General features: G+C 36.1%; 1 protein-coding gene across 2 annotated transcripts in view; it reads right to left on the reverse strand.

Annotated features, from left to right (window-relative positions):
* Positions 1-12,653, reverse strand: part of stmA (Protein EFR3 homolog stmA) — a 382,799-nt gene extending 370,146 nt beyond the window's left edge. For both annotated transcript variants that reach the window (XM_090409773.1, XM_090409772.1), the window contains exon 1: positions 12,494-12,653. In XM_090409773.1, the coding sequence (XP_090265899.1) occupies positions 12,494-12,500 (7 nt within the window). In that variant the 5' untranslated portion in view covers positions 12,501-12,653. The remainder of the gene's footprint in view (positions 1-12,493) is intronic.
* Between the last annotated feature and the right edge of the window lie 902 nt (positions 12,654-13,555).

A 13,555-nucleotide genomic window follows, 5' to 3' on the forward strand; every position in this document is an offset into this window, starting at 1 on the left:
GTTGCAGGGTTTAGTTTAGTTGGCATGCAGAGAAGAGGGGGACAGAATAGAAACAACGGTCAATGAGTTCAAGGAGTGGTATGATAGACTTTGTGTTTCCTTACAAGGACCTCCCACGATGAGTCTTTTGACTCCATGGAGGCCTGAATAATAATAATAAACTATTGAAGGGATTCTATAACATTGCCACAAAAGAAATTTTTCAATACATGACAAGTAGAGAGAGAAAACAAGGGATCATCCTTGTGTTGTGTAGTGACTAGATTTTTTGCTTTGAGAGTAGTGAACGAGTGGAATGGATCACCAGAGGTAGCTGCGAGTGCTCTAACATCACGTGAATGAGTTTAAGAAGAAGTATGATAGGTATTATGTGAATCAGTGCTTTTTTTGGGACAGCACATTATGGTTAAGGTATGGTGTATCGACACCTTGATTAACAGTGATATATGACATACAGATTTGATACGTTTAGAAATTTGATACATTTTTCACTTTGTAATACTACTGTTAAGATATTTGCTATATAAAACTTTTCTTATTTGCTATATAAAATGTTAATTAAAATTATCATAGGCATTTTTCTTATTTTTTATTTATTTCTTTAAAAACCTGTATAACAAATTCTAAAAGTAACCTTGAAATCTCAAATACAATGTTTTACCACAGAACTAGTTTTAAATACACCTGAACCTCTACAGATAGAGAAATTTGAAATTGTACAGATTATATCCTAATTAGAAATAAATAGAAAACCTCAATCAAAAACATAAGAACACTCAAAAGCCTAGAGCTGGATACACACCATGAACTGCTCTCTGCAGCAATGCAGATAAAATTCAAAGTTAGCTATAAAAGAAAGAAATAGAATTGATAAACTCCACATGGAAAAGTGAAAAAATAACCAAATAAGCTTAAACTACACTACGAAAATTGAAGAAATAAATAGGATTCAAACATATGAAACCGAAAATCTTTGGAAAACAGTAAAAGAAATATTAATCAATCAACTTAGCAAGGGAAACTTTAGGAATTTATAAGACCCAATAATAAATAGATAACAACAGAAATTTTAGAAAGATGTGAAGAAAAAGAAAACTAAAAACAAAAATAAACAGACATACCTCAGAAAAAAAACAAGAAAAAATACAAACAAACTCAAAAAAACAAAACTGATAAACTGTGCAGACAGGCCAAACTGGCTAAACAAAAAAGCAGAATGCAATGAGGCATATAAACACCAGAACTGCAAGGTTTCTCAACGTTTTTTTGGATCATGCCCCACCTCAATGTCTCAAAGATTTTGATGCCCCCCCCCCTAGCATAATAGTCAGCCAAGTTCTGAAAAAGTATAATATAAATATGTGCATGTACATTTTCTAATTGCCCCCCCAAAATATTCAAATTTCCCCCTGTGGGGCATACGCCCCACATTGAGAAACACTGCCATAACTCAAAAATATATAACACGATTAAAGAAATTACAAAAAACGTTTCACCAATACCTCTAACAATGATCAACCATCAGGGTGAGGAAACAGGAAATCCAAATGATAAAAGCAATATGGATGGAACACTGCCAAGAAACCTTTAAGAACGAAAGCAATAACTGTCTAATAACAAGCTCCCATACTAACTCAAGACATGAAGCCTTAATGATCCTTCCATCTGGTGAAGAATGCTCTAAAGCAAATGAAATCTAACAAAGCACCAGGGATAGACCAAATTCCATCAGAACTCTGGAAAGAAGGAAAGCAAACAACTTTAAAATTGCTTACCACACTTTTCAACAAAATCATTAAAACAGGAGAAATAGCAGAAGATTGGAGAACAGGAATTATCATACCAAGTTACAAGAAAGGTGATAAGAAAAATTGTATAAATTATAGACCAATCACATTACTCAGCCATGCTCGCAAAACATTTACAAGAGTATTACAGAACAGAATAAAGAGCATAGCCGAGATCATTCTTAATGAAGAACAGAAAGAATTGCTCCACATTGGACCCAGATCTTCAGACTAGAAGAATTATACTGGGAACATAACAAAAATATCTGTTACTGTTTTATAGATTTTAAATGCATTTGACTCAATAAATAGAGTAACTTTATTAAGAATATTAAAACAGATACCCTGAGCTTCTTAGAAAAATATTATAGTCACACAGAAGCAATAATTAAATTCAACAGTATAACTGATAAAGTAAACATCAATAAAAGAGTAGGATGCCCCAGCTCCCCATGTCTTTTTAACATCTACCTAGAGAATATGTTTAACCAAGCCTCAATAAAGGTCGAAATTGGTCTGGGTAGTAGCCCTTCCCTTAATGCATAGTATTATACATGTAAGGAAATGTGCTTTGCACTGTTTGCTTACACTTTGGATAAAGGATTAAACCAAGAATAAAATTTCTTGGCATCTTTAATTTAAAGTCTCACAACTTTTGACCAAGTTGAACTAACCAATGCCAAAAACTCCTTGCCCTTATTCCGAATATTTCTGGCATTACCATATATAAACTGCAATACCCCTTGTCCAATAGCACTGAACAGATTTATATACAGATTGATATCAATATCAATAAAACCATCACAGAGAAAATTATAGTTTACATGTTCTTTTTCCTGTTGTAACAATAGACGAGTAATATACGATTCTTTTTAGTACTGAATTTTTGACATTGAGATAAAGCATCAATATAATGCTGTATGTGTGTGCACATGCATTATCTTCCAACAAACTAAGAATTCAAGGCCTTCATCTGAGTGCTAGTTTCTAAGTGCAAACTATATCCTAGGTGGCATTAATTTTTTTCATACAAATTCCTGGGGGTTCTGTTGAGAAATGATGTGTCATTCAAAACTAAATGACACATCATTCAAAATGTCATTTGGTTTTGAAGCTCAGGATGTGGGTTGAAGTGTAGATGTTCAAAATTCTTTAGTGTGTGTGTGTGGGGGGGGGGGATTATGGTTTATGCTGACAACTGCAATAATCAGAGTTAATTAAAATATCAAACTGTTAAACAATTAGTGGGAAATCTCATGTAAATAAATTCAGGATATCAGTCAGAGATATTAGTGAGTAATGGAACAGTTATTTATTCTAATTAGAATATCTATAGATTCAAAGTGATGTTCACAAATTTTGTTTTTAAAATCAAGCATTTCTGATGTATAAAAAAAAATTTTATGAGAGCAAATAGTAATATGGATTGGTGGTTAGCAAGTTTTTTTCAATGATGAAATACCTTGTCTGAAAACTTTGAAGAAGCCACAGAACCATGTGGCAGACCATATATATGCATAATGTGCATGCCATCATTGTCTAAGCAATTCAGGTATAGGCTTTTTATATCCTGTTCCTGCTCTGCAGATGGAGTTGATCTTTCCATCTTAATCTTGGACATCCACAGTCTCTTCTTCCTGTAGGTTTATATTTATATGCTAGTTTGGTAATCCTATTATGATTCATCCTTTCTATGTGGTGTAGCCAATTTTGCTGATATTCTTCTATTTCTTGTATGATGTTTTTTGTATCTAATTGTTCTCTTATTTCTGTGTTTTTCTTTTTGTCTAATCTAGTGAGTCCCCGGAGAGGTCTTAGAAACTTCATCTATGCTGCTTCCAATCTTTGTTTCTTTGTTTCAGAATCCGAGTTTCAAATTTGAGAGATGGTTTAGAGGTAAATTATGTAATCTTAATCGAGTTTCTTTAGTCATTTGTTTTCCAAATTTTCTTTTAATATGCCATTCATTCTATTGTAAAGTTGTAGTCTTGCTTCCAATTGTGAATCAGTATTGTATTGCGAGATTATTCCTAAGTATTTGAATTCTGTAACTTGTTCTATTATTTTACTGTTAAGCATAATTTTGACATTTTGAATAGTGTTTCTACACACTGCCATAGCTTTTGTTTCAGAGATTTTCATTTTAAATTTTTTTGCTATTTCATTTAGATGGTTAGTCAATTTGGAGTTTATCTTCTGAATTTTAAATTAGTACTTGATCAATGATCATAATGAGCATATATCAATTTTAATTATCTAATTCCCTAGGCTCTATCGGTTATATTCCCTAACAAGCTTAAAATCTTCAGCTAACTTCTCAAATTAATGCTGACCTGGATGGCTAAGTGTTTTCTGCTCTCAAACCAATAGGGTTGAGATTTGAAATTATATATTTGAAATTAATATATAATTTGAAATTATATATTAAATATCTTAGTAAATGTCTTTGTGCTGCTGTTAATAAATGTCTTTAGTAGAATTTCGTTATCCTGTGTGAAACTGCTACTGTGCTTATTGGAGACTTCAAATGGCTTTAAAAAGTCCCATGTTTGGTCTCTGAAGCAAGATTTCAGGATTACCTCAAAACCAGTAAATGCCAAAGTATTAAAATAATCCATTTTTAGTCCCTGCATGATAGTAAGGTACAAGTTTTAAAACCTTTCAATCCTACTATACTTTTCCCCAACGAAGCACACATAATAACATTTTCATCAACCGTGTGTGTGTGTGTGTGGTCATTTATCCATTTTGATAATGCAGGATGAACCATGCTACCTCCATCTAAGACCTCTGGGTCTAGTTCCCAATGATGAGACCTCAGTTGCCAGCCTGGTTGATCAAGTGGTTAGCGTAGCCGCTCTCCAACTAAAAGGCTGCTGGTTTGAATTCTGCTGTGGGCATGAATGTTTGTGATAGTCTGTGGTGGTGAGCGGTAGATGGCATTGGTATAGTTGTGTTTAGCTGTAGTTGGTGGATTGAGTGGTGGAGACGGAGAGTTGAAGCATAGGTACCTTCCCTCGATGAGTCTTTGGACTCCCTGGAGGTGTCACGTAATAATAAAATAATAAAGGTCAAAACCAGTCTGGGTAGTAACCTTTCCCATAATGAATAGCATTATACATACCTGTAAGGATATGTGTTTTGCATTTTGGATACTAAGGCAAGTGATGTGAAGTCATTGGCTTCAATATGAGTTGCCCCAGTCCTGAAAATAGTTCAGGCAAAAACTTTGTTTGCTTACACTTGGATCAAGGATTAAACCATGTATATAATTTCTTAGTATCTTTAATTTATAGTATAACCAAATGAAAAAACTTCCAACAGCTATCTCTAACCTAGAGTATTGTCATAATGAGGTATGACACCTTTTGGCTACTCATATATGAAAATATGACTTCTTCATTACTTCGACCTTAGCAACATCTCTTAGTCTGGCTCCCACTGATGAGATCTCAATATCACCTCTGGGTCTGGCTCCCACTGATCAGACCTCAATAAAGGTTGAAACCGGTCTGGATAGTGACCGTTCCCATAATGCATAGCATTATACATACCAGTAAGGATATGTGCTTTGCATTATGGGATACTCAGGCAAGTGATATGAAGTCATTAGCTTCAATACTTGATTTGCTCCAGTCCTGAAAATGGTCAGGTGCAAACTTTGTTTGTTTACTTTCTTTTAGGCTTGCAAGGTGATCCGAATGTATTTTTGAAAATTATGGAGACAACTACCGTGTTTGAATAAAAACTTTCGTTTAATATAACTAAAATCTACAATTCGACGTTTTGACCTTTATGTCAAGGTCATCTTCTGGAGCGTACAAATATACACAAGAAACAAGCTATACTACAATCAAACTGGTTCGTTAAAGACATTGACCAACCGCTACCACAATTGTTGGCCTGACCTCTGGTGGAAAAAAAAAAAAAATACAAATTAAAAATAAAAAATTATACATCAACGGTAGAGTCCTATTATTTGTGTTGTCTACTATATACATATATTAACATTATTCCAGCCAGTTGGAGTGGAATGGTTTCTAATACTAGCGGATTGGCTAGAGTCCTGACTTATGTTGAATCTTTCATATTAGGTTGGCTGAATGTGTGCCATCCAGATCCTTGGAATTTTCATACCATCTTTGTTATTGATATTTGGGTGGTTTATCAGGATTTTGCACGATTCCTTAAATTTTCTTTCGTACCAGGTTTTTGTGCGGTGTAAGGAGCAGGTGCTTTTCCAATTGATTTGGTGTAGGGTGTTAAGTGCATGGTCTGAGAGGCCTGCTTCACCATAATGGTTATATTTAATGTGTCTAATGTGTTCTTTCTTGCGTATAGGGATTGTCCGTCCTGTTTCACCAGTGTACGGTAATTGACAGGTGCAGTGGATGCAATAGACTCCAGGATGTGCTAATGGGAGGAGAGGATCCTTAGAGGAGCTGAATATGGTTTTAAGTTTAGTGGGTGGTTTAAAGGTGGCATTGAGGTTATAATGTTGTAGGATTCTGTTGATTTTTTCCGATAACCCTTTAATGTATGGGATGGCTATGGTTTTACTGTAATCTAGATTCGTTTTTGTTGTGGTTTTATAGAGTATTTTATTGACAGTAATTTTGTTATAGCCATTATTTATGAATGTGTCACTAATGATTTTTAGTTCTTGTTTCAGGGCTTGCTGGTTAGAGTAAATAGTTGTGGCTCTGTTTTTAAGGGTGTTAATGAGTCCATATTTTTGTGCTGGGTGGTGGTATAATTCGCATGTATGTATTGGCCCGTGTGTGTCGGTTTTCGGTAGACAGTGAAGGATAGACTGCCTGAAGGAAGACGTGTAACTAGTGTGTCTAGGAACGGGAGCGAATTTTGGTTTTCGATTTCGATGGTAAATTGTATGCATTCGTGTTGTTTGTTTAGGTGGCTGAGGAATGTGTTTAGTGTTTGTCGCCCGTGCGGCCAGATCGCGAACACGTCATCGACGTATCTGAGCCAGACTGTCGGTCGTAGCGTGGCGGAATCAAGAGCCCTTTGCTCAAAGGTTTCCATGTAGAAGTTAGTGATTGGGGGGGATGATGGTGAGCCCATGGCTGTACCTTTCTTTTGTAGATAGAATTTGTTTTGCCACACGAAGTAACCGGACTTTAGTACGTGGGCAAAGAGGGCCGTAATGTTGGGCGGAAATTTGTTCTGTAGTAGGAGAATTGTGTCATTGATGGGAACATTAGTGAAAAGGGCAGAAACATCAAAACTGACTAATAAGTCATCTTCGTCGAGTGTTATGTTTTCTACCTACAAAAGGAAGGTACAGCCATGGGCTCACTATTATCCCCCCCCAATCGCTAACTTCTACATGGAAACCTTTGAGCAAAGGGCTCTTGATTCCGCCACGCTACGACCAACAGTCTGGCTCAGATACGTTGACGACGTGTTCGCGATCTGGCCGCACGGGCGACAAACGCTAAACACATTCCTCAGCCACCTAAACAAACAACACGAACGCATACAATTTACCATCGAAATCGAAAACCAAAATTCGCTCCCGTTCCTAGACACACTAGTTACACGTCTTCCTTCAGGCAGTCTATCCTTCACTGTCTACCGAAAACCGACACACACGGGCCAATACATACATGCGAATTATACCACCACCCAGCACAAAAATATGGACTCATTAACACCCTTAAAAACAGAGCCACAACTATTTACTCTAACCAGCAAGCCCTGAAACAAGAACTAAAAATCATTAGTGACACATTCATAAATAATGGCTATAACAAAATTACTGTCAATAAAATACTCTATAAAACCACAACAAAAACGAATCTAGATTACAGTAAAACCATGGCCATCCCATATATTAAAGGGTTATCAGAAAAAATCAACAGAATCCTACAACATTATAACCTCAATGCCACCTTTGAACCACCCACTAAACTTAAAACCATATTCAGCTCCTCTAAGGATCCTCTCCTCCCATTAGCACATCCTGGAGTCTATTGCATCCGCTGTACCTGTAACTTACCATACATTGGTGAAACAGGATGGACAATCCCTATACGCAAGAAAGAAAACATTAGACACATTAAATATAACCATTATGGTGAAGCAGGCCTCTCAGACCACGCACTTAACACCTTATACCAAATCAACTGGAAAAGCACCTGCTCCTTACACCGCACAAAAACCTGGTACGAAAGAAAATTTAAGGAATCCTGCAAAATCCTGATAAACCACCCAAATATCAATAACAAAGATGGTATGAAAATTCCAAGGATCTGGATGGCACACATTCAGCCAACCTAATATGAAAGATTCAACATAAGTCAGGACTCTAGCCAATCCGCTAGTATTAGAAACCATTCCACTCCAACTGGCTGGAATAATGTTAATATATGTATATAGTAGACAACACAAATAATAGGACTCTAGCGTTGATGTATAATTTTTTATTTTTAATTTGTATTTTTTTTTTTTTCCACCAGAGGTCAGGCCAACAATTGTGGTAGCGGTTGGTCAGTGTCTTTAACGAACCAGTTTGATTGTAGTATAGCTTGTTTCTTGTGTATATTTGTACGCTCCAGAAGATGACCTTGACATAAAGGTCAAAACGTCGAATTGTAGATTTTAGTTATATTAAACGAAAGTTTTTATTCAAACACGGTAGTTGCCTCCATAATTTTCAAAAATGCATTTGTTTGTTTACACTTGGTTAAAGGATTAAACCAAGTATATAATTTCTTTTTATCTTTAATTTATAAGAGACAGGTTTATGGATTCAGTCCTCTCAGTGAACCAATCCTGCTCCAAAGTTTTTTAGTCCATCATCTTTACAATCAAAGCTAGTTATATTAGTCCATCATCTTTACAATAATAAATTTAGTCAAACATGAAGAACATAATCATTGCTTTTTTTTTTTTTTTTTTTTTTTTTTTATGTTCAGGGAGTAGTGCATTGAAAATTAACTAATGCCTGAAAATCCATCAATTAGCAGTATTAATTATATGTCTTTATGCATTTAGCACAATTGTTTTCTACAAAACCAACCAGAAAAGTGGCACATGAAAATGTGTACACACGCACATACACACATGAGGGAGATCTGAAAAGTTCTCAGCCTAACAATGAAAAAACGAATTTATAATTTCAAAATTATTTTTATTTTTCAACATAATCTGCCTTAAAAACTAATACATTTATTCCAGCAATAATCCAGCAACATTATCCTGTCCCTGTAGTGGTTCTCAGTAAGATCTGCAAAATACCCCTCTACAGCTGCAATCACCTCTTGATTCGAAGAAAAACGCTGACCAGCGAGCAAGAGTTTTAGTTTTGGGAAGAGAGAGAGAAGTTAGAGTGAGCCAAATCTGGAGAATAGGGTGGATGTTCCACCAATTCATAATACAGATCCTTTAATTTTCCCATTGCCAAAATACTTTTGTGGGCAGGTGCATTGTACTGATGAAAAATGATTTTTTTTCTTCTGCAAACTTTTCTCATGCATTTTTTCGTCTAGTCTAGTTAAAAGATCAGAATAATATTCCCCAGATATTGTTTTACCCTTTTCAAGATAATTAATAAACAAAATGCCTTTAGCATCCCTAAACACCGATGCCATGACCTTTCCTGCTGATGGAACTTAATTTGTCTTCTTTGGCTCTGAACCACCAGCTTCTGTCCACCGTTTTGACTGCTGTTTGGATTCTGGTGTTTAATGGTGTATCCAAGTCTCATCCATAATAATAAATCGAAGCACAAAATCAGTTTTATTCTTGTTAAAACACTCCAAGCACTGTTCAGAGGTGTGTGTGCTGGAGGAAGAGCGTGAGTAAACGTTCTAAGCACTAGCGTACTACAGTACACAATGCTAATAGAGAAATAGAACATGAAGAAATGTCTACTATGACATGCAGTTTTGGTTTGGTTTATTTAGATTCACAGCCAAAGCAACTCAGGCTATGAGGCCAGTGTATTATGTATGCTGATTGCATGTGTTCTAATGGCTGGTTTGCCCATTCTGAGGAACATAAAACTCAAGTTTTGGGGAGAAAAAACCCTCTACCTCCATATGAGACCAGCTAACTCATCATCAGTTGAAAAGCCCTGTAAAGGTTCTTCGCATCCCGGACGGGATTCAAACCCTGGTCTTTCGAACCAAAGGGCACTGTCGAAACTGACTGAGCTATGGAGACTACCATGACATACAATGATCAACCAGAGATGAATCTGGGCACCAAACTATAAAGGGCAGAATGCAGACTAGAGAATAGTAGTTTGCAGAGTGGGCCTCTATGCCAATCCCAAGTATGAAAGGCTTTTCATGGAATCAGCTTCAGCCCTAAGAAACAATCCGAAACAAATTTGGCTGCATGAGATTGCCTCAAATTTGGGAAACCTACATCAGAAGACCTTCAGCTCAATCACCCAAGAATACCAGCACTGCCCGCTAGGGGGGCACCATCAGGACTTTAGGAGAAATAATAGCTTCCTGCTTCTTCCTAATTTACTGTTTGTTGTGCCTGCGTGCACGTGGCTTGTTCTTAAGTTTCTTGAAAATGGCAACGTGACGTTGCCGAAATATTGAAATATATTAAAATTTATTTTAATGTATATCCTAGTGACGTTGGTAATTTCCTTAAATTACTTAGTAAAAAATGCATAACCAACGTCTAAGCCTTTCCACGAGAAGTAGTAAAAAATCTCAATCAAATATCAACAACAAACCACGAGGTTCTCCAAACCACTCACCTTGGCCATAAGACATAGATAAGAGATTACCAGTGGATAAGAAGTTGTGAAATTCACAATGTTGCTCAGGAATTAAGTGGTGGTAATGCAAAAGTTAGCTTTAATGATCTTCTCTGATTTTTCAAAATTAGACAATTCTGACAAACAACTGAATATAGCATTGCTTCCATTCTGCAGGATAGGTAACAAGTAGTAGTATGCAGACCAAGTTCAAAACTAAAATGAAATGGGAAGTACCTCCATAAAGCAATATCACCACTCTAGTTAATGACTTTCATTAACTTATGTGTAGAGCATTTGGGGGGACAATATATATATCCTTGGCTATGACTCTTGAAAACTATCTGATTCAAATATACAAGGACATAATAATAATTTCACTACATGGATGCATGGAAGTGATAATCTGAGACCTTTCTAAATTATGTCAACAGTGAGTATCCGAAAATCTACTTTAATAAGATTTAAAAAAAAAAAAAAATTTGTTCCTAAATACTCTTGCTCATGTTGCATAAACTAAACTAACTTACTTGCAGTATGGCATCAACTTAACCAAGCTGGTAAATACTAAACCTTACTAAAAAGCATATAGACTATATGTATACCTGTGGGTCAAATACTGAGAAAGCAAGAGGAGAATTGAAATGGTTATGCTGTCAGTATTATTTTTAATGTTTTTATCAACAGTATCATAATTGCTCACACCATTTCTATACTGCAAACAAATCTACTGTTTCAGCACTTGGTTCACTTTTATGCACAAATGTAAATTTGAGATTTCATCTATTTTTTGCAACTGAATCACGTAATAAGTGAACTAGTTTGAAATCTTTGGAACAATGCAACATGCAGTGGTGTATGGCATTTTATAGTCTTCTTTACCTCTTTACAACATCCCATCCATTTCGGCATAAATGGGGCCAAAATTCTCAAGTGACCTCATCAATGTAACAAAATATAATATTTCAAAACAATTTGAATTGGTTGATGATGCAACCTGTAAAGCAATGGCTACCCTTGCAACTCCACTTCTCTAATTTTGTCCCACCATGCCAAAATTAATAGCAGGGCAAAAAACAACATAAAAGCCAGATTCCAAATCCAGTCAAAATGCAGTCATTCTTTCTAACTCAGAATCAGCAAACAAGATATCTTCCCTTTCCAATTATTCACAATAATAACATTAAGATATGCATAAAAGCTGCCCACTAATCACCTCCTGTCTTTTAGACTACTCACACACCAGTTTTTATACCTAAGAAACAGTAACGCTACTATCTAAATCATCTCCTTCTGCTGCAATTCACACAGTAAGAGCAATGTAAATTTATCAACTGCCATTAGGAAGTTTTGGAAAATTCACTTCCCTTTTCCTACCCACCAGTCTTGCATTCTACCTGTTCTTAGTTTCTCTTCAAGTCCTTAAACCCCAATTCCAGATATATCTTCTTTTTTTTTTTTTTTTATTACTAACATCAACATCTCTTCCTCACTACAAGCGAGTGGAATGCACCATTAGCAGAAGACAACGAAATTGATTATGAGGTGATGTAAAAGTGACAGTTATCACGACCTGGCCTCACACCACAAGGTGATGTCCAACAGTTTTAAATAATAGTTATCGTTAAAATAAGCGGTGGTGCCGTGCTAGTTCCTGTTAGTCATAGCTCGCAATTGTAGCCGTAACGTTTTGTCATTCCCTGGTTTTCGGTTATGATAGACGCTTGCACTTTTAACTATTTATCTTGGCAGATAAAGTTTATACCTCTTACTATCCTTTCAGCTTAACAGTAAAGGAGGTCTGCCACAAACCCAATTTTATATACACCCAGGTATTACTAATACAAATACTTAATTAATAGGGGAGAGAAATATGGAAGAAAAAAAAAAAGGGTTTATTAATTTTCAATTCGGAACGGATAACATTTAACTGAGAAACTACACGTTCACAGCGGTGACTCACCGGACATCAGTTAATCACGATCCAAAGATTCGCAAGTAAGAAATTACCGTTACTAGATGTATCTTTAATTGATACGCAATGTGCAATCATATATTTTACACCTGTAATGGAATAAGCATAATCACTGACATTTATAACAACCGCTTAAGAAAGCCGACAATTCAGAAACACTAGAAATGTATCCGCCAGGGTCGCGATAGTCAACATAGGCGTTGTCCTGACAATCTTTAAGCATGCATATATGTATAATGATGTATGTGGAGTACACAATCTAATTTTACCGATGGACATAAGAGAGATTCGTTTCAGATGAATTATAAATTTCAGATTCGTAATTAGGAAAATATCAATGTCAGTATATATATATATACAGGGTGTTCGGGATAAATTTGACAGTTTCGTAAGGAAAAAGAAAATCTTCTTTGTATCTATTAAATTTAATGAATTGACAAAAAAACATTACAGGCAGAGTTAATTACAATACTATCAACAAGATTTACTCAAAATAACCACCATTAGCATCGATCACAGCTTCAATTCTGCTTCGGAACCTCGAACAAGCTGATGCTACAGTCTCCCTGGGAAGGGCCGCAAAAACTGTTTTAATTTTATCCATTAACTGGGCTTTTGTATTACTGGAAGTGCGATTGGTGTCTTTTTCAACTGCGCCCCATACAAAATAATCCATGGGGTTAAGGTCTGGGGAGTTTGGAGGCCAAACATTTGGACTGGTGAAGTCGTAGAAATTTTCAGACAACCATTTTTGACTTTTCCCAGAGGTGTGGCAAGGGGCCGAATCCTGCTGCCATACATACGGCCTACCATTGGCTACCCTTGTTATCCAGGGCTTGACTACAGTTAGCAACTCCACGAACAAAGCCCGAATTCCAATGCCAGGGTTCTTCAACACCTGTTCCTGCAGATTTGCGAGGAATTCTGCTGTACGAACGCAATCAGATCGTCTGCTAGGGATCTTTCTTCTTGCTACATCCTCGTAGTCACCATTGCAAGTCTCTAGTTCATGCCTGATTGTTTTTACTGTATTCAGGGAGCATTGGGCAG

The sequence above is a fragment of the Typopeltis vanoorti genome, chromosome 20, assembly GCF_054136105.1.
Source record: "Typopeltis vanoorti isolate ZY-2024b chromosome 20, IOZ_Tvanoo_1.0, whole genome shotgun sequence".
Lineage (NCBI taxonomy): Eukaryota > Metazoa > Arthropoda > Arachnida > Uropygi > Thelyphonidae > Typopeltis > Typopeltis vanoorti.